The sequence below is a fragment of the Rhyacophila brunnea genome, unplaced genomic scaffold (assembly GCF_057557595.1).
Source record: "Rhyacophila brunnea isolate RB1 unplaced genomic scaffold, BYU_Rbru_1.0 scaffold_9, whole genome shotgun sequence".
NCBI classification, from domain to species: domain Eukaryota; kingdom Metazoa; phylum Arthropoda; class Insecta; order Trichoptera; family Rhyacophilidae; genus Rhyacophila; species Rhyacophila brunnea.
The window spans coordinates 3,133,870-3,157,115 of NW_028233361.1; the positions used below are offsets into that span (position 1 = coordinate 3,133,870).

Below are 23,246 nucleotides of genomic sequence, written 5' to 3' on the forward strand. Positions count from 1 at the left end.
TAAATTTTCGACCTAAAATCCAATGAAAATATTATATTCGACACTTTGCAACACTGAAATTATTTGACAATGTTGAGTAATAAATAACCTCACTTTTTCGACAGAAGAGGCAGATAATAAAAGGTGTTCGGCAATTTTGTTTAATATAATTAATAATAAAAAGGACGAATAATAAACCTTATTTCAAAACTACTTATTTTTTTAACATTTGTATAAGTACATAGGTACTATACATATTTAACACTTTTTACCGTTTTTTTCATCCTGGAGCGGAGAATGGAATAATGCAAAACTTAAAATCTATGTATCATTATTCTTTTTCTTTTGACCATATCCGATCCTAAAAGGATCATATGGGCCTTCACAGAGTGGAGGTTTGTATTGAGTCAGATATTTGTTTTTACGAGAAATGGATGTTAGCCACTTCCTCAGTTCAACCTATATGATCCACACTCTGACTCCAAACACAAATTGAAAAACAATATGTGAATTTATTTTCGAGACCCAGGATTCGAAACGATATTATAACCCGACGCGTAAGCCGTCGGTTATCGTGGGCGGCATGTATCATTAAAGAGAATACTATTATTAAGTGTTTAAATTGATTAATTAACATAAAACACAATAAGTATGTAATACTTATTTTATTTAATAAGTTAAATAGGCCAGTTTCGTCCGCTTCGATGAGAGTTTCTCAACTGAGAGATTCGAGTTCTGAGTTGAGAATTTCGAGAATTGGTCGAATCCCGTGGCAATCGTTTTTAAATTATTGGGAGTTGGAGTAAGTATTGTGTGTTAATATAGTGTGTATCCATCAATAATTTACAGTTAACAGCATTATAGTGATCATCAAATTATTATAATGTTTTTCATTGGAGATAGTTTGAATAAAAACATTAATGCATAGTAGGTATAGTTAAAAGAACCATTGATTAAATAAGTAACGTCGATTAAAAACACATAGTCTACTGGTATACATTACTCGATCTACTTCTTTTGTGGATACTCAATGATAAGAATTGTGACATAACCGGTAATAAGTGAAAAAGAAGTAAGTACATAAATATATTTACACAATGTCGTTCATGGCAATAATGTGTACTAACCATGGCCCCCACATCCTGAAGCGGGCCCCCATGCTAGGATTTTTGGCGGGCCCCCTACCTATCGCTAAGGATAAAGGCAGTGTGACGCTCTACAATAGCGTTTTTTAAATGTGTACGCGGTAAAATTAATGTGTATATTTAGTGTTTTTTTTTTTATACATATTTTAATACATCCATTTGAATTATGGAGTTGTCAAGTATCGAGACACAATTAAATTTTTTTACGTACAACCACATAATTTTAAACAATAACATTATTTAACTAAAATAACCCCCTTGCCGACTTTTTTCTATTAAAGCAAAATTGTCATGGGTGTTTATCTCACTTATCTGGTCGACTCGCTTCACCAGACCTCTCCTAAAACTAGCCACGTATTCTCTCGAATTGTTTAAAAAATAGTTCCATATTGTAAGACACTGTTATTAAAATTTGCGATGTATTTTGTTGTCTGTCTCGCACAAAACATATATCCGGCTTTGAATGCGCTCAACGATATTATGTGGTTTGTTTATTGAATTTTAGTAGCAGGACGCAATATCATTTTGGCTGGTAATACTATACTTGTACCATATCATTAACTGAATGCGCCCGTTAATAATTAAATTGCAAATTGCAAAAGAATTAGATTTGACAATGTATGCCAAAAATTCGTCCAACACATATACGTAACATTCACACACACTTAATAAAGCGGCGCCCAACGTGGGGCGCCTATTTTTTATATCATAGGCACATAAAAATAATTTAATAATATAATAATGGTTATGTACTGCGGTATATTTTGAGGCAGAAAGAGGGCGAGAAACGTTGAGAGGGGAGGGAGCGGGTCGCGGAGCAGACGCGCTTAGTTATCTTCATAAGCCGGCCGCGACGGCATTTCGCGCCAGTCGACGTTACACCGCAGACGTGCATACTTCAATACGTGAAAGCTCGCTAAAAGAGCCGATACCAGTTCGATTTCTATCGAAAAACCAGTTACTTAAAACAGTTGTGAGATTTCAAAAGCGAGAGATACTCTCGAAAACAGATCAGTGACCGTCTTGGAATTTTCAATTTACAGAAAAACGTGTGAAATTAGAACACTATAATAATTGAACATTCGTGAACACAAACAGACGTGACAGTAAAACCCCGGCTGTTTGTTTTGTATTTTTTATACTAAAAATAAATAAAGCGAAAAATTTAACGTTTTCGCTTGTGGGTGTGGTTTTATTTTATTTAAAAAGTTGGGGTATAATTTTAGTTTGAACTTGAAAGGGAAATCAATGGAAGCACACTTCGTTACTTGTAGAGGTGTCCCGTTGCGTTCAAAGGGGGATAAAGTGTCGTTGCCGGCGCCCCTGCCCCCGCTGCAGCCGGCCAAGAGTCCCAGGAGCCTGCTCTCCCGTTTCGGAAGTCAGGCTCAAGCCTTTTTCAGTCCCAAGAAATCCAGGTTCGGCAGTTCGGTGGCGATACACAAGCTCAGGGAGACCAAGTGGTTCAGGCATGAAGAGCAAGGGATCCTGTGCGCGGTCCTCGAGTCCGGGTTCATCGTCGAGATCAAAGCTGATCCGGAGGCCGACGAGACCGTCGAAGGAAACGTCCCCTCCGACTATCACGGCTACGGAGTCGCCATTTGGAAGAAAGGCAAAGGTACGTCCGATGACGGGTTAGCTAGAGATCGTTGGCGTCGCACGGTTTTCTAAACGAGGTAAGTTTGGCGAAGCTGCTCAAGGTTTTTCCCTGCACACAGGTAAGTTGTTTCGATTTTTAAAAGAGCATCACGAAATTTGCATTCAACACAGGCTGTTGTGTGTAAACATTCCGTCGTGATTCGTGCTGCTTTTTTTTAAATCGGTGGCGCTCAAAAACAGGGGACCGGCATTAGCTGAATCAGGTTTGTAATTAAGTAAATGGCGATTGGTGCGGTGGGGCGTTCCGCCTTCGCCTCCGCCTCTGCCTCCGACAGATCGACTTCGATGTCAGACGGTTTTGAGTAAGTATGACTAAAGGTGCAACAAAAAATATTGGTATGTTTACATGAGGCCAACCTTCACAATGTGCTTGCGTTCAACGTAAACACTGAGTGCAAGTTGACGTATCACAAACCAACACGTATGCAAGCGTACACACATACAATCGACTCGCACACTCTCTCATAAACCGCGACAGCTAAAAATAGCACGTCCACCATCATTGCACACTGTACAACGAAATTAATAAGAGGGGAGTTGCATACTGGCTCTATAATATGCACACCATGCAATTAACATAAAAATGCATCATTGGCGCGATTCAATTCGATATTCAAATAACCGTGGTTTCTAAAATCATTAATGTGCCATTTTCGTTTGAGAACATAAAATAAACTTTTCACACATTCATGGATAAGCAACCTTCGAAAAAACATTAATTCCACAGTCAATCAATATCAGACGAGTCGTCCAGATGGAAATGTCATTAATAATTACTTATAATGGTAAAAAGAACTATAGAATATTGTTTTAAAAGTTTTCTTCATAATAAAATGACAATAATATATAACATTCAAATTTATTGTTATAATTTTAAAATTCTATTTTTAATAATCTTGTTTTGTAAGAAGATGATATAGGTATTTTAAAGAGATTAGTAATTATAATGTTATTAGTAATTACAGACCGGTTCAATTAGTAAAGCAAATGAGAAGTTATAATCAAAGGCAAACATAGTGGCATTTGTATTTAGGCGACGAAGAGATAAAAGCATACCTACACATATCATTCCTCAGACACATTACAAAGAAAAACCCTAGAAGTAAAGACGATAATTGGAACAGAAGGTAAACAAGTAATTGGTTTGTTTTTTATTCACGCAGAAAAGACCAAAAATGCCGAACAGATAGAGGTTTACACGCTGAACGAGAAGTCCACGCGCAAAAGGGTCTATAGAACGACGCTCAAGTCGTTCTGGAAGAGCGGAACTATAATTCGCATCAACAATGTCGCTGACAAGCAGGAACAGGCAAATTCAGAGAAGGATATCCGTTCCAAGGTGAGTTTCAAACACGCGCTTGTTTGTCTTATTATCCACGTTGAAAAGGACCAGATCGGTAACTGAAACGTTTGCTAAGATGGCCAGAGAGAGAACGCTTCGAGAATTTTAAGTTTTAGCCTATATTTTATTATAATACTATACTGAAGTCAACAACTTGAAATGTTAAAAAAATATCCATATTAAAAATAAGATGCATTATTATTTAATTCTTTTTATATGTGGATTTGAAATTGGAACACTTGAAGTTGGGTTCATCTAAAAACATTCTTCCCTTGACGGATGGATTCGAAATTCAAACTCTTGTCCGCATGCTGGTGATTTTGAACGACGTGGACACATTTGAACCATCGAATTTAACTGTCAAAATGCGGATTGTGATGACTCAGTATTTTCATTATTAGTTATACAAAAAAGAATTATTGTAAATATCGCATACTTAAATGATTTGGATATTCGAGTATAAAGGCAATGCAGAAAAAAACTTAAAATTCCGATACAAATCAAATGGTTATCGATCCGTATCTTATTGCGTAGGTCCTTTTTTAGATTCTGCTACGTACAACAAACACCTCTGGTAGGTAAATAACTCACTACAGGTGTTTTGACGGTCTTTTGGTTTCTATTATTTACACAACAGTGCAATATTTCAATAATAAGCATATTATTGTAGATGTCTCCGAGTCAAAGTAAGCTAGTTTCTGTTTTTTGTTTTATTATTCTTTGTTATAAATAATAATCGCTATGCTGTACTGTTGCATTCTTTGTTTATAAGCTGAGAAGTGAGAAAATTCGTCTTTTGTTTTCTTGCGAATGTACAACATCGTCATTTTGAATAAATATTTCTAAAAATGGACGAAAAAACTTATCATGGCTTCAAGCAAACAGAGTGGTCGGTCGGAATAACTAATTCGCTTAGCATCGAAAGTTCCAGAACGGTGGGGCGGCCGCATTCTCTTTTTGCCGAGGTTGATCAAATTTTTTGGAGTTATTGAACTAATGAGCAAAATATCTATCATAATCATGCCAAAAAACCATTCAAATTCCTTTAAACCTCCAATGAACAACGGAAAACTAACTTATTTACTTACCTATATCATTTCCTAAAAAACTTGATTCAAAGTAGGTATGCCCACGAATTCAAAGTAAAAAGTATATTAGAAGTTATCTTGTCAGAGTTCAGAACGTACTTACTCATACTTACTATTAATAGAACATTGTTGACAAATTATGGCGCAATCAATAGTCATTAGTTGTCTGTGAATGTTGTTTATGTATTACTCTATTTTTAGATTAAAATTACCAACTACCTAGCGAAGCGTAATTTTATATTACTGCCCCTTAAAAACAGTCCGTACCTATATAGGTACTTATTTACTTCGCGCGAAGGAAATAAACAACAATTTGCATGATAATTGATAGGTATCACATAAAGATAGCAACAAAAGTGTAGGTACATCTCACTAATGGTAATACCGACGAAATGGATACCTACCTACTATATAATAATAATATACTACATACAAGAAACAATGCGATGAGATCGCTCGTTATGTCTCTTTTTTACGGCAACTTGTGGTATTAGTAACTTGGTATAATCCTGCAAACAGGTTGTATACCTTTTTCGTGTCAAGGATATCGCCTACCACCACACTTGTATGACATCGGATAGTCTGAACATACAAATAATAGGTACGGATAATAATTTAGTTATGGTCAGATTACAAATGTTGATCAGGCGCAAATTGAGATCAAAACAACACTGAGGCATTTGCATTTTTATTATTGTATTATAAATTATTATGTGCCAACGATTAATTGAAAAAAATGTTTAAATAATCACTGATATTTTGAAATCAGGTACATAAATTCCTTTAGTATTGTGTACAATTTCTCGTAATTATCCGACTAGGTAAAGGTATGTACATATTGTGTGCTATATTAAAATAACGATAGTGAGACGCATTTATGACATAATGGTCGATGTCTGTATGTATACAAACGTGACCTTTGAACAACTTGATATTATTATGCCGTAAATAACTTTGTTTTAAAAATAACTTAAAACAGTTTTCCTGCATAGTTCAAACATTAAAAAAACGTAGTTTTAATCTAAACGCAAAAGCAAGGTCGAATTAAAATTTAATGTTGCACAACAATACATAAATGCAGTAAGTACCTAATAATCAACATTCTCATTGTTGCTTGAGTCAAATTATTGATATAAAATTCAAAGGGGGAAAGTCAGATATTATCATTCGCCTATTTGCGGAAACAGATGTGATTGCAAATAATTGACGAGTGAAAACTGTAAAAGGTCATAAAATTCTGCAAATTATTGACATCAATTTCCTAACATAAAAAATAATAAACGCACACATAAAAGATTTTTAGGAACTGTAATACAAAATATCTTAGCAATAAATAAAGCAACCATTATTATAATATTGTTAATTTATGCAATACTCTTGACAGAATGGGATCAGCTACAATAATTAGTGATAATTGTTAATTAATAATCTATTTTCTCCACATCTATTTTCATTGCGAAGTATAGAAAATGGGCAAGGAAAGTTACTAAGCGTACCTATTCCGAGTTTCTTTTTTCCGTATGGTTAATTCTCTAATAATACTATACACATACCGTATGCATAATATTAACAAGTTATCCGTTATGCTGCAAGTCATTATAGACGGAACGTCGAACTAAAATCTTATCTCGAGACTGTTTATTTACTTCTGGAATAGGTATACGTTAGGAATGCAGTCACTGACCTGAAATATTACTTTTATGAGTGGTTATTGATAAATATGTAGGTATATTGTATGACAAATAGATAGTTAAAATATGACCATTTTAGAAAATCCCCAAAATAACAAAATTAGTTATTTCCTTCTACCGATTTGTTTTATAATTACATTGCATTGATTCGATTATAATGTGTATACGAAATAATGACATATTTTATACTAAAACGAAAAATTGCAAAAAAGAAAGAGGTCAGTTTTACCAATAATTTGAAGTTCTAGAGTTCTGCAGAAAATGACACGGAAGTGTATAACGCGTCCACTTCGAGGGATCTCTCCCCTATTTCAACAAGTCTTTCATATACCTAGTCAAAAAAATAATGTAAATTCTTTTGACACTATTGTCGGCCATGAAAATGATTTAAAACCGCATAAGTATATTATAAGTATTTATGCCATTCGCCTTTGTCTACAATTGAGCAAATTGAAAGAAGGTTCAAACGTGATTGCTGCTATTTTAATGGTGCAAGGTCGCGGACATCGGCTTGGAGAAATTTATTCACTGCCCCTTGACAGTAGCGTTTATAAAGAATAGACATATATTAATTAATAACATAACATGGTAAAGGTTACAATAAAAACTAAAAAGAACCATTGGGATTGTGAAATTGGAATATTTATAAAATACTTGGATTGGTGATCGTGAGATAAATTCATGCTATTACAATTAGAAAGAAAAAATTACAATATATTGTGATTTATTTTAAAGTACTAAAACATGATATTGTTTACAAAACAAATCACGGATTTTCTAATCTAGATTAAGTACCGTTACAATTATTATTGAAAACGTGCCGTTTGTTTTTAATGACAAGAGATAAATGTGACATTAATTTATTTACACAGAGAAAGCATTTCAAAATTTTCGACATTTCTAAGAATTCAGGTGACATAACAAACGTTAATAATTGTTCGGTTTATAAATATATCCAAGGCTGACACGTAGAAGCAACGTGACAGCGGACACGATTTTTTTCAATTCACCTGGCTGCGGTGCGGAGGTGGATTGCGGCGCCGGCTAGTAAACAGACATAGTACATATTTAATGTTACCGAGTCCAATGTTCTTGTTCAATCTCTAAATAAATTAATGTCTGTCATATTATTACGCAATTATAATTCAATTGAATCATACAAGAGCCGCCATTGATTGTTTGCATCACTCAAAGGCCACGTGGGTTAGTTGAACGAATAAGAAAAAATATCATGTTCTCAATCTACGTCAACAATTAAGAAGTAATGACCTCAGGTCAAAGTTTGTACACTGCAATTTCGCGAACAACTCAATTCATCTTTTCATTTTAATTAGGCAAACAGCTTATCAATGGAGACATTAGTGAAGTCTTTACTGGATTTGTAGTAGGTATTGATTGTGGTCAACATCGTGAATGGCGTCGTTATTCATTCAGGGTATGATTAGCAGTCTGTCAGCGAATAGTGTGCACTAAATTGGCATCTAAACTGGTTTGTGTTCCATTTATGAGGTATGAGATAATACAATATAGCATTATTAAACATTCAATTCAGGTATGGCCCCGCATCAATGCTCAACCGAAAACACTCAATACAAGAGAGAATCATACTACCTACATAATTAGATGCCGTAATTGATTGGGTACCACTCATTTCATCGAACGCATTTTAAACTGTCACGTAAATGAAGTAAAAAATGAACAGACCCACACGAGTGGAGTGGAGTCAAAGGATTTAATTTGACTCTCAAAAAATATTGACAAATGATTTAATCCGATTGGATTGGCACCAGAAAAGCATATATTATTTATAACTATGAAAAAGAATTCAATGGTCGATAAAAATGACTATTGGACCATAACAGAAGTGAAAAACAAGACGAGTGTCGCGTCAGTCCGCTTCCCAATGAAATTCTGGCAGAGATCTATCGCGGCCTTGATTGGTATAGGTACATTTATTTGAAGTCGAGCAACGGTCATAATATTACTTTAATTCGAATCTCTTTGAGCCAATCACCGGACGTTTCACCAGATAGTGAATGTTTAGAAGCTGTTTTTTGTATCAATTTATAAATGTGTGTGTGTACATCTGCTTTCAACGGATTTGTAATTAGTAATTACGAAATAATGTAAACATACTAGTGCGTGTTATTATTCTATTAGGTTCCCTAATTGAAAATAAATTCTCTTCTTTGTAAACATAATATGTACATTTATTTAAGCCACGTAATTCATACGATTAGATTAGTTAGTTACCGACACGGTAGGTAGGTACCTAGGTACCTACAATATTAATTAGTTCATTACCTATCGATTGAGATAATAATGTTTAAAAAGAATAGTAAATATATATAATTTAATCCACTCAATGGTCAGTAAAGTGCAATGTTCCAAATACAAGTTTTTTTATGGATATTCAGTTGCTTGTCGAACGAATAGCATTTGTTAAAAGATATTGCATAAGGCAGTGGTCTCCAACCTTTATGTTACTACGCCTCCCTTTAAAAAAAATCTAATCTTGGCGCCTCCCCCCCTTTATTTCATTAAATAATACAGACACTTTTTTAACACACAAGTTTTTACTACTTACTTATATTAAATTCATTTTTTAATAAATTTTTTTTCATGCGACGAATGAGCCTGTTTATTACCACAATCAATTTTAATAGAAGTCAACCAAATTCATCATCGTTCATTGACAAAAATTAATGGATTCTATCATGGGCTCCACATACTGAATAGGGCCCACAGGCCAGGATCTTTCACCCATATATTTAAAATATTTAATAGTCCCGAAACAAAGAAGCGCCGCAGGCGACTTTTTTTACTAATAATAAAATAATATGAAAAATGCATTAGCAAACTAACCAAGAACTCAGGAAATAGATTTTTGTTTGCTTCAATATATCTGGCGTAGAAATCATTTAAAAGTGGAGACATGTATTATTGTTATATTATATTAAAGAAATCACGTCAAAAACAATTAAAAAAAACAATATCACACCCTGCCTTCACGTTTCAGTTGACACTTTAGCTACGAGTGACATTTAAATTTGAGGTTATTGTTTTCATGCAACCAGCGGTCGTTTTGTGCATTACCGAAACAGAGCGTTTGCAAAAGCGCCATTTTTTAATTTCTCCGCTCCAAATATTTTTTTAATAGCATTTAAATATATGTATTATGTATTATATATTAAAATAAACATTAATGCACTGAATTTTCACTGTTACGTTAAGATATGAAGTTTTATTTATTTGTAGATATTATGGTATAAAAATTAATTTATTAAAAAATTTTGGCGCCTCCCCTGGCAATAGATCGCGCCTCCCCTGGGAGGCGCGCCTCCCAGGTTGGAAACCACTGGCATAAGGCAATAAAATGTTCAATTACCCACAGGTAAATGGCCGAGAAATCGGACAAATTACGAAAAAAAACTCTTGACCATGAGGTTTATCTCACTGTTGAAACATTTTTCCAAAATTCTTCGGTTTTTGAGATTTAGTAAGATGAATAATTTATACAAACAATAAGGTCATACGAAAATATTAGATACAACAATACATTGGTATAGATAGACTATAGATGCAATATTATCGTTTTCATATCTGTCCACTTAAACTTTTGCTCTTCCTTGTCCATTTTCCACCCTGTTAGCCAATATGTTTAAACCTCTTTTCATCTATTTATTTTCTCTTAATCCTGAGATCCTATTCCATATTACCCATTATGACAATGCCTTTGAGAATTGTATTTGACGGTTTCGTTTTTGCCTTCTTTGTTTCAGTTGGATTCCGTCGGAAGAAGCCGAAATGACAGAAACTGGCACAACAGTCTTCACTTTGTCCACTGGTGCCGATACGGAGAAACCCCGGAGCAGGCTCGTTCTAGACAGGTGAGGCATCACTCAACACCCATTAACGTATTTAAAAACAAAAGTCAACAAAAAATAGAGTTGACTGACGAGTAAAAAAGCCCTAAAATTAAACCAACACAAGCCTTTTTTGTTTGTTTGTTTGTTTTTCATCATTCACGCACATTGACATTTCAATATTATTGGATTGTTTTTTCGCTTTGTCCCCCAAGAAAAAACTTTGGTTGCAGGTCAGCTGGCCGACCGCAATGTGGACGATCGTTTGATTGACTGCATCCCGAGAGGTGCAGTTTGCCTAAACGGTGAGACATTTTGGTCTTTTCCTTTCGAGGACATTTTATATACCGCCTGTTTGAGATTTATTACCATTTTCAGCATACAGTCAGCAGATAACGAAGGCGTTATGAACCACAACAGCTGATTTTAATTTTAAACAAGTATGGCAGCATTATTACAGAACAGCGAATTTACCATCCAAGAGATTCGAGATGGAGACATTTCTAAATCAACCAACTTAATAATTGTCAATATTTTTTTGGTGATTTATTTTAAACGCCACTTTCTTGAATTTTCAGGATGATAAAAATCGTGCTATAATATTGCTACCAGAAGTAGATGCAATGTAGATTAGAAAACCATTATGTATTGTTTTATTATTTATAAATTATCATTCTCATTATTTTATTTACGGTCTTTAAATACGATCTGGGTACTTATTAGAAGAATATTAGACTGACTTCTTTTTTTCGAAGATTCTTTTAACTGCGTAAATATGCACCTAATTGGTCTCTAAATACGATTAAATTTAATCAACTAGCACGAAATGATTACGAAATAGACAGTAAATCAGTGTAATCAGTAATCACAGTGACCAAGACATCACTATTAGTTGTCGTAATGTCCAGTATAATAGCATGCCATGTGATCACTTCATTCAAAATAATCTCAATTTTGACAGACCGTATTTATTTAGTGTTGACACAACAAACCGGTATTCACACAATATCTTGAACTGTCAAATTTGTATTTTAAACTTTGAAAACTTTTTCGAAAAGATATACCTAATAGGTACTCTTTTACAATTAAAACGAAATAGAATGTTGACATAAGGAATTTAGCTAAGCTGGCATATTGTTGTTTTTATGAATATAAAAAAATGTGCCGGCCGCTGTTTGAATATATTAAAACTAGTTTTTTTTTATTATTAAAATCCGCGTCGTATTTTTAATAGAAAATAAAACGATTTTCCACTACGTTTATTAGTCACTATACGATCAAAACAATACTTGTTTAGGATTTTGAAGCCAAATTTAGATGAATTTAAAGTTGTTGTCTTCGGGTTTATATTAAGAAATTATTTAAATAAACCAATGTAGGGAGTTACAATTCGACTGGTTTGGCCGCGACGCAATAGATTAAATTTACCTATACACATTTAAACAAAATTGATACGTGTTCATTATGTATGCTTAACGGTTGATAATTTCGTAGTTTTTTATTATCAACTTTATAATATGACGTTTTGAATATGCATTTTTGGTACAGGCAACTTATTGCATTCCATTGTAGGCCACATAGATAATTAAAAAAAAAACGAATTGGAAGAATTTAAATTGCCCAATAAAATGTTTAAATGGCATTGAAAAGATATGAAAACAATTTCATAAACAAATAAAAAGAAGTGTAAATGTGAAACAGTAAATGTTTTCCTTGTATGTGTAACTTTTAATAATAATATTGTCGTTTTAGATAGGTACACAGTAATCTAGATTTTATTTAAAGTTATCATATTTGTCGATAGTCTTATCTGCATTGTTAAACTCAATATTAATGACAATTATTTTTCTATGCAAACAATAATATTACAATATTCGATATTAAAGATCTAAAAATCGTTTTAACGAGGGAAATAACCAAACTGTATGCATGTATAAGTACATGATTTTTTTTTAAAACTGTTAACCTATTAGCTAATTTCGTTTTTGTTTAACCTGTATTTTTTCTCTGATCTTTTATTTGAAAATTACTTAAATGAAACGATTAACACATCTGGTCGCGTCCAAATAGATGGAAACATGTCTACAAATCTTCTGAACACAATGGAAATTTAAGTCATTCAAATTATGACGCCCGAATTGCGCAAATCCGCTGATATCTACATAATAATGATTCGAGTCTATAAAAAGTTTAAAATTTATTCATCCATTTTTGTAACTCATTTACAAACTATGTAAATCACACTCGCTATCTTTGTAAATTTATGAAGATTACTCTCTGGTTGTTACAATTCTGTCGGAAGTAAAATAATCTTTATTCATGCTATAGTTATAGTATAGCTTTATAAATTCGAACAAGTTAGTTGTTGAACAGAAATTTTCACTGATTTCGCTGTTGTGTTCAACTGTTCAACGCAAGCAGTCTGCGCACGCATTAAACGTACTTGTATTCGTTGTATTGAGTACGCGTACCTACGTATATTGCATGCGTTGTACGAAAACATTGAAAGGAATTTAAAGTAACCATCATAACAATACATACATGTATGACCTACTAGTTTAAATTGTCGTAATTAGATAGGTTTGTAGCATAATTGGTGCGATACCAGTGGTTATACGGGTTCAAACCCGTCGATCATCGTATTTTTTTTCAAATATGATTTTTTCTAGTGGGTATATAGGTATCTGAGGTGTTTTCAAGTTATGTATGTTCAATATATGGAATGATACATTCTCAAAATCTTGTGAATTACATATTCGTTGAACAAAAGAAATGGTTTATATAATATATATATTATGTTGTATGGTAGGTACCTATAGTACGATTGAATACGTAGGTATTATGATACAATTTAATGATGTTACAATCTAAAATATAGTGGGATTCAGTCGGTACATACTTATTATATCCATAATCTTTTGACAGTTTGTGTTTATTATTAATTTGTCAATTTAATCTAATATTATTGTTATGTTAAAGTCTTTTAACACATCAAAAATAGAAGGCTTATCGTATTTTCTCAGCAGTGTGTTTTCAATCGTTATCGGTCTCGTTACTTTGTATTACTTACTTATATACATATATTATTTATTATTAATAAATTGTAAGTAGGTACCTATATGTATGATAATATTGTAAAAAAAACGTTAGATTATTTCCATATTTACGTCCATATTTTGCGAACACGTTCAATTTTTAGTTACTTTGGTTAAAGTGCTGTGTCCGTTGTAAAGAGTAATTTTACATTCGGTAGCTACTACTTACATCATTTTACTTATATTTTCACAGACAATAAATAATACTAAATTCATTTTATTTGTCACAAGAGTAGTTACAATAAATAGGTAGATTAAGAACCAACCAACTTAGCTCAATTTATTTTTGCCTAATGTCGTCTCTATATAGCGAAATTTCAATAGAAAAAATACTGACGTTATTACCATGTTATCTCAATGTATATAACATGTCAAAGATGTGATTGATTATAATAATTCATCATTTATTGAAGTTGTAGTTGCAACCATTTGACAGTACAATACGAACAGATTTATCTACTTAGCGACGAAAAAAGTCCCCCGTGTTACAGTATACCAAACAAAATAATATTCTGTTGTCTTTGAAGCGTAATCATTTTCAAAAATGGAACGCGGTATAGTTTCCATTTGTTTTGTTTTCTCTTTACGATGATTGAAAATAATGTACCTAGACGCCGGGAAAATCAGCGAACCCTTGGACTTGAGAAAATAGACAGGCTACGCCACACCTCGTGACTAAGAATGACTAGTTTAGTGTCTGCCCGTCTGGCGACTCGTCTGCCTCAGTGATGCGAAACCATATTTACTCCTTAATTGTATGAATACATACCTAGTATATATAAAGTTATATCATAATATACATTTTTTTAATCTAATGGGATCTTCCTCCATTGAATGAACAAAACGTATTATTTGTACTGCAATGATCTAAATGAACGAAAAATAAAACTATCCTGTCGTAATGGGTTTCATGATGATTAGAATTTTTTCATCATTTTATTAAAATCCAAGACTTATTTCTATTAGATTAGGACGCCAAGCGACCTGCAAGGTCTAGCGAGGCAGCTGGCTCTGCTAGTAATATTATAATATAATATGTACATGCAAATTAAAGTCATCATTGTTTGTCTTCACGATGGACAACTTACATCGAGATTGATTACTGAATTTAGGATGTCATCAGCACTAGCTGACTGATACAATAATGCACGCAACGATTTTATGAGTGGGTAAATACGCCCCTTAGGATTTCCGTAGTGCCGAGCACTTATGCCTTTTTGCCATCATCGTTTGTTCAGAATATAGTAAGTGCTCGCCACCAATACCATCAACGACGATGTACTATATAAAGATGGATCTATATGCAAATTGAAAATTTTACTTTAGATACATATACCTACATCGTTCGTAAAGGAAAAGCATTTTATAGGTATATTTATTTTCTAAATCACATATCCGTTACAAAAATAAATTCGTCCTCCATTAGTCAATTTGGAGTAGGATGTTCAATTCTTGTTCTGAATAAGAAAGCGCTTTTCATTAATCCTTTGACGTTAATTATTGTCGGCCGGGTAGTTCTTGCCACTTGTCATTGTCCGAATTTTATGATGCAGATGTCCTTGACTTGTTGTTCTGCAACCTGTCCAAATATTTACATTTCCAATCGTTTCAATTCAAAGACGCATTTAACACTACGCCAACTAGTAGTTGCATTATTTATGTAGGTACCTACCTACCTACCATATTTGTTTTGATTCCAAATTAGGACTATGACAATATTATATTGACACGTAATATTGTCGAAACTATCAGAATGTACAAATGTGATTGAATTTGATTTTGTAGATAACAATATTTAGTTAATGGTTTAAAAAAAATGATACTACCGATTGACGTTAATTGCTGTGATTAGCATCTCATCTGACGCCATTAAAATGTTCTACACGACTACGACTGTGTGGGGCACGGTCAGTCATAAACATCTTGTCACTTGCCAAAATCCGTGGCCATTTTTTGGCAATGCTTGAATTAATTATAACTGTCGTAAAATATAATATTGCATTGAGGAATGGCAAATATCTCATTGGATTACTTTGCTTATGAATAAGTACTAATCTTATTTGGAATAAACCAAAAACAGATAAGTAATTGATTTGGTGTGTTTTAGAACGAGCGACTATTTACGTTTTTTCTTTTTTTTATCAATGTGTCAAACCATATTTTATACTTACACAAAGTTACGTTCAGGTATTGCAATAGTAAATAATTTTAAAACTCTCGAAAAATATAGCCAGTTTTAAAATTTCCATTCTTATTCTGCTACCTGCCTGAATTCTTATTTAGTGCTTGTATTTAGTTAGGTAGGTATATTATAATACAATTGATCACATATAGATAGATATACGCAATCCCCACTGTCTTGTCTCCACACGTGAAAGTGAAAATTTCCTCCGAATTTAAACGGGAAACGTACCTATTTGTCAAGGCAAACTGTCAATAGAAAGTGAAGAAAAGTGCCAGATGTATAAAAAAATAACTGTGCCATTCTGAGATGACGCGCCGCGTAATAAAAAAACGTTTTCCATTTGGTTTGGCGAAAACAAGTTAAATTTAGATTTAAAATTGAATGTTCTCCTGTTGCTTGTTCTAGTAGGTAATTATAATGATTTATGGAATATTAGCGTTGAGGACGTCTTTAAATAAATCCATGTGTTAATAAACTAATTATATAATTACTATTTACACAATAAATGGTATACCGTTTTAATTACATGGCACTACAAAATTAAATAATGACTAAAAACCAATACATGATACATAATAAACAGCTGTATACTATTATGAATGATAGCCATAAATCAATGTTAAGTTTTACTAGGTTGGTATGTCTTCATTTTTGGCACACATATTAGTGTCAGTTGAAGATCTAATAACATTTCATTTTTAGGCTAAAATTATTTAGGGATTGTCATTAATATGATAACTTGCACGATTCCCATAGACAGCAACGGTAGCTCTACCATCTTAGCACAATACGCGGATGATACAGCTATCATAGCAAGATCGCACAACCTCAATCACGCCACCAAATTAGTCCAGACCTCGGCAAACCAAATTTCCAATTGGTGCGACAAATGGCGTATTCAAATTAACCCTTCAAAAAGCTCAGCCGTCATATTTTCCAAACGCGTAAACAGAAGACACTCACATAACGTTAAAAAAATTGTAATGAATTCACACCCCATCCCTTGGGACAAATCAGTTAAATATTTAGGCCTCACCATCGACAAAAGACTCACTTTTAACCCACACATTAATATCAAAAAACGCCAAGCCAAGGTAATAAACTCACGACTTCAACCCATGATGGGTAACAAAAGTAGACTGTCTACGCGAGCAAAACTTCTGCTATACACTGCAATCACTAGACCCATAATGACATACGCATGCCCCATCTGGGCATATTCAAACCCAAAACACCTGAAAACTCTACAGATAATACAAAACAAAACACTGCGTAGAATCACAAACGCACCCTGGTTCGTGCGCGGTTCTACGCTGCACAGAGATCTCAACTTAGAATCCATCCACGACCACGTCATGAAATTGTCAGAAAATTTTTACAAATCCATGACAGGCCACCCTAACCCGACCATCCTAAACCTATCAACCTACGAAAAAAGCGATACAGATAACGTCTATAGGAGACCGAGGGCGATCCTTGACGACAAGCCACCATAGTTCCCCTCACATCCCTACCACAGACTCGCTATTGCGCGGACGGAAGAAACTTTCCTCCCCTGACTTTTTAGGGGGATGTAATGTATAAAAGATAAAATACTGCTCGGGTGATACAATCGGACATCGGAGGAAGATAATATTTTTATTATCATCATGTACATCTGTTCTACCACTTGTTAACTAATACTACTAACAGCCAAAGCTTTCATATCAACGATCAAGAGATGAAGGAGATAGGGGGCCCAGCCCCGGAGCTCCATCCAAATGTAAAAAGCTATACACCAATAATAATAATAATGATAACTTGCATATGCATTTGGAATTGATTAATTTTTCTTGCGATTGTGGTGTGGTTGGCGACTGTCGCAGTAAGTATTTTATAATATAGGTATATGTAGATAGATAATAATGGTATGTTTATTCAATGAACAGGTGCCTAAAATTACCAAAAAATAACATAAAAATTACGGAAAACATTTTAGGTATGCGCGAAGCATTTTGGTGCCATACAAATTACAGAAAAAACAGGAAATAAAAATGTGTGTGCACCAGACCATAAATAATAATAACAGATACGTACATAAGTACAAATTTAGAAAAAAAGTAGAAATGATTGCTAGGTAATAATATTGTTTTAATTATTATGATCATTTTATCTAACAGCTATGATAACTTTGTTATTGGCTGATATATTTTATATACTAATCTAGACCAACGACAAGTGTATACCCCTATCTACCTAGTTGCTTATATTTTAAGTATATATTTAAATAAATTCAATTGTGGTTAACAATTTTGGGCGCCATTATTTTTATTGTATTTTGAAAGGAGACGAACGATGATGTTAATGTATTTTAAACAATTATAGGTAGGTAAAATGATACTTATCGTATATTTTTTTTTTTACTAAAAAAATCTTGATTTTTTTAATCTTTAAAGGTTTATATTATTTATTCAACAAAGTAAACAGTAAAACAGTCAACTTTTGTTGTAAAATTATAATTCCGAGTAGATATCACTATCTAGGAGTAAAAATGTTTTTATGTTTGAAAAATTTCGCAGTGCAGATAATATTATATTGTATAAAATTAACGCCTATATGAGGTCAACCCTATTGCTCCTGGACATTTTTTTAATTTATAAAAAAATGGTGAAAACAAACGGAATACCTACTTATTTACTAGGTGTTACCTATTCGTATTCAAATATTAGCTTTACTATCGATGGATATACCTAATTGTTAAAATCTAAATTGAAGATGAAAACCATGTTTACATCATGATAATTGCTATGCAATATCTTGCTTAGTACATAATGTTATTTATTTTCATTCGTTAGGGCTTTTATTCAAGGCTTCGTATTAGAAATTTTAATGATAATAATATTATTTAGTCGTGGGTTTGTATATTCAATATATTGTCTAATATAAACCAGACTCGACCAGTGCCCTCGACACATATTCTAAATCCGTATTTGTTTTTTAATTATGGTCGTGTGTAAACAAATGTCTGTAGGTACCCACTGCGTGCTTCTGCGCTGTGGAGACCACACCTACAATGTTCGTTTAAATACCCCATCTATGAATGCAAAGTAGCTTTTAGTCTGATGCACACGGTGCCCGCAAAATATTTTGTGATGTGAAGAAAATACTAAACGGATATTACGTATGTTTACCTTAGAACGAGTTTATGACTTCACTGTAGGGAAATGAAATATAGGTATGTACGTTTCGTTTTAATTTATTTAGTACCTAGGTAATTTATGTAGAGTCGCTGTTACTTTCATTTAACATTAATAATATTTTATGATAATCTCTTTGTTTATATGCCACATACCTAGGTAGTAGAGTTTAAATCAGGGTTGCGTAACCTTTTGATGTTAGTTCATGCAGTATTCATTCAAAACAAAAGGCCGTAGTTAATGGGCTACAAGGCCCCACGTGTGGCCTTAAGGCCCGAGGTTCCACACCCCTGTTAAAACAATACAAAAAAATATTCGTGAGTCAGTCTAATAGTATTTTGTTTCAACACCTGTTACCAAAATGCGAGTAATTTTGTTATTGAAATACCTGCCTAATGACTACACCACAGTATCTAAATATTTATATACCTACGATTAATATTATTTTTAGGGAAATGAATTTACGCATATGAAAATATAATTACATATGTCGTACCCACCTAATCGAATTAATTTGCTTTTATTTTATTTTGCAAAATAACACAAAATTAAATGTAATAATTTTCGGGTAATGATTTGATGGTGAATGTTGATGTCGAATGATCATACATTTTGACGAATGCATTATGCCACACTGACAACAAGTTGCTGGCATCCTCATAAAATTTTACAATTATCGTAAAATCTAACGAGGTTGCCAGCAACTTGTTGCAAGTGTGGACCCGGCATTAGGTGTCAAAAATTAATAATACGTAATTTTCCGAACACCGTATTCATAAAACAACGGTTTGTGAGAACGGCTTTGGCGAACGTGCGATTTGCCGCGCGCTTCAAAATAATGTTCGGTTTGCAGGCAGTGCGTTGGTATTGCGCATGCGCCGGGAAACGCCTGTGTTGACTGTTGCGCAACTAGAGCATCCTACACTATTATTTTTGTTCCAACTATGCATGGAAGATGGAATGAAATTACTCTGACATAACGTCAATAAACTCACAACAGGTGAAGTTAGCAGTCTGAACAGTATTTTGTATAGAGTACAGGTATGGTAAAGTTCATGCGGTATTGAAAAAGGTTCATTTGAATGAGAATATTATAAACTATAATAAGTACCTATCATGACTTTATATTTTTAGTAGGTGAACCCTATAGTTATATGAATAACAGGATCACCACAATATTATTAATAATAATTATTAACGGCTATTTTATTTTTTTAACTAATTGGAAATAAAATGATAATCAATGGATAATGTATGTTAGGTGAAAACAATATTTTATTTTTTGATCCTTTCAGCGCTGACGGCACAGCGTTTATGTCCTCATTAGTTGGCCATTAGATATATTTAGCATGTTATTTAAATGTGGTAATTAAATAGTAATTAAATGCTCCGCAGTGAATAAGTTATATATTTGATTCTGATTATTTGCCTACCTATTGGTTGAGAATTATAATTTACATGTGCATTTTTATCAATTCTCACATATACATGTTTAACGACAACTTGTGACAAATAAATAACAAAATGTGTAAATAAAACATTTGTTTATTTGGCAATTAATGCCGCATGTGCAAAAATATTGATAACAGAATGAATACCCAGCGAGTACCTGCGCACTTCATAAACACTTTTTTTTATTGAATAGAAGTGAAGCGAATACATCTGTGACCCAAATTCACTTATAGACTGATAACTAGTAAATACATTCCACAAATCTATAATAAGTACGGCCAATACAATATATTTTATTGAAAACGGATATTATTTGGATTACGATAAGAAACTTACTGAAAATCAATTAGGTAATATTTTGAAATTGATAAGGAAAGCTTTTCAATTTCACATTTGGCTATTCAGTTTCATCCATCGTAAATCTTTAGATATAATTTTAATTGACTCGAGAAGGACAAATGAGAAACATAAAACACTGATATACATATATATTCATGGGCTATTAAAATACTATTGTAATATGCATGGCTGAATTGAGAGGGCAGCATGGGTGGGGTTTGGTATTGTTACATTTGGCGTGTAATGATAATGGCGTTTTTCTTGTTGCAGATAAACGAGACCTTGAAATGGGGCAACGTTGGCATGAACATGGGAGTGCTACTCATCGCACACAACCAGCAACACCGGCGGCATCTTCAATCTGTGTGAGATGAGGCCCCGCCTCTCTGCCTCTCGCCCCCCAAATCGTCCGGCGAGGACCGGCCCGGGACTTTACCCGTGACCGCGTCCGCGCCCGCCGCCGCCGCTGACAAATGCGGCATCCCTTTTTTTAAACTGTGCATCTGCTAGGAGTCCCCTCGGGGAGCCGAGCCACGACGGTAGAGGGAGAAAGATTAACAGCGTTGCCGCTCATCGTTCTACGTCACATTGGCAAGAAAGAGCCTCTGTATTATAACATAAACATGTACAAAGTCATCGTAAATAAGAACGCTTTTTTATGAATACCAGCTTAACATGAAATTAGCTGCAAGTGTCCGCTATAGCGCGGGTTTGTGATGAGTATTTATGACTCTGGAGTAATTAATTACTATCATAATTTTTATAAATTCACAGATATGAAATTATCGATTGTCACTTTAAATTAACGAACAAAGAATTCCACATTAGAAAATAGATGTCTTTTATTAATAAAAGTACTATATTTCTGAGAAAAAAATAATTGCAAGGAATATCTCATTAATCTGAGACAATAATTCAAATGAAATAAATCGGACCTAAGAAATATTTTAACTCAAGCGAGCTTCAGGCAGCACTATTATAAATATAAAAGTATTTCGAACCATTATTACAGTAATTACTTAAAATACACCAGTTAATATTTCTAATTGTGAAGTAAATATTAGCAAGTATTACATACTGAAAAAAAGTAATTATATATTATAATATTATTGTGTCTTAATTTTTCACTTTTATTATTAGATAAGTCAAAATAAGTTAGGAGTTATAACTGACTGTGATTTAATATATTTGTACGCGGAATGAAGAATAGACATTATCATATTGTAACACATTCCTGGAATGGTGTACTTGTTGCAAAAGGTCGAATAGAAAAGAATCAAGTAATCACATCATCTTTGAGACTAACGATAGTTTTAGTGATGCAATAGTCGGTACTCGGAGGAGTCGCGAAGGTATGAGCAATGTCAGTTTGGATTGCTGTGAATATGTCTAAGCTTGAAGGTGTCGAGGTCATTTATAGATTTTTATAAAACAATGAGATATTATGGCAATACTCGTTGCAGAAATGTTTTGAAAATATTATCATGTTACGCTAACACCATATTATGAATATTTTTGAACAAAATATCTGTAATTTTTTAATAAAGGTATTAAAAAATATATTGTCTATTATTTTACTTTGGTGTCTTTATTATTGTCAAGAAATAGACTTATGTAAGTAAAGTTATGATTATATTATGCTGCACGTCGCGTACTAGCATGTGACGTCACAGTAAGCTGCTGCTATGGAAAAAAAGCGTTGAATGTCGATTTTTTTGGTGTTAAAAATATTATCGGACTGATGTTCCCATCCCGTAACACATTTTGAACCTTTAAACTAGTGTAAATGAACATTGCAAGTTAGCAAAACCTGCCGAAATCTCCAGAACAACAATGAGGACACCTCACATTATAACGCACTGCATCGACACCTGTATGACTCAATGAACGTTATTTATCATTTTCTACATCCCTACACATTTTTGACTTGTGTCAAAATTGCGTGTTTTTTGTTTTTAGCGGTTGGCACTATGTATTTTCTATAAGAATGTTGTCTATTATCTATGGTCTGCAGGTTGGGTTCTGTTCAAAATATTATCTATGGATGTAATATCGCAAATAATTTTAACGTACGCACACATAGAAACTATTAAAATTAATTGAAATTAGCCTGAATACTGAATAATAATACGTTTAGTTGGCACTCTCCATCCATCATAGAATTTACAGAGATGGTGATCGTTCAAAATATTCTGCAAAATGACAAAACCATTCCAACATAACATGACACAT

General features: G+C 33.4%; 2 protein-coding genes across 3 annotated transcripts in view; one reads left to right on the top strand and one right to left on the bottom strand.

Annotated features, from left to right (window-relative positions):
• Prp16 (ATP-dependent RNA helicase l(1)G0007) overlaps positions 1-23,246 on the bottom strand; it is a 227,513-nt gene that overhangs the window by 184,945 nt on the left and 19,322 nt on the right. The gene's annotated exons all lie outside the window — the stretch shown is intronic.
• l(1)G0469 (lethal (1) G0469 NlpC/P60 domain-containing protein) lies at positions 1,990-22,574 on the top strand. Of its 2 annotated transcripts, XM_085959965.1 has the most exons (5): positions 1,990-2,739; positions 3,944-4,119; positions 10,684-10,791; positions 11,001-11,072; positions 21,285-22,574. In XM_085959965.1, exons 1-4 carry the CDS (start codon positions 2,373-2,375, stop codon positions 11,034-11,036), a joined length of 687 nt encoding a protein of 228 aa, XP_085816091.1. In that variant the 5' UTR covers positions 1,990-2,372; the 3' UTR covers positions 11,037-11,072; positions 21,285-22,574. The 2 variants fall into 2 exon arrangements, with proteins under 2 accessions (XP_085816091.1, XP_085816090.1); XM_085959964.1 differs by lacking the exon at positions 11,001-11,072.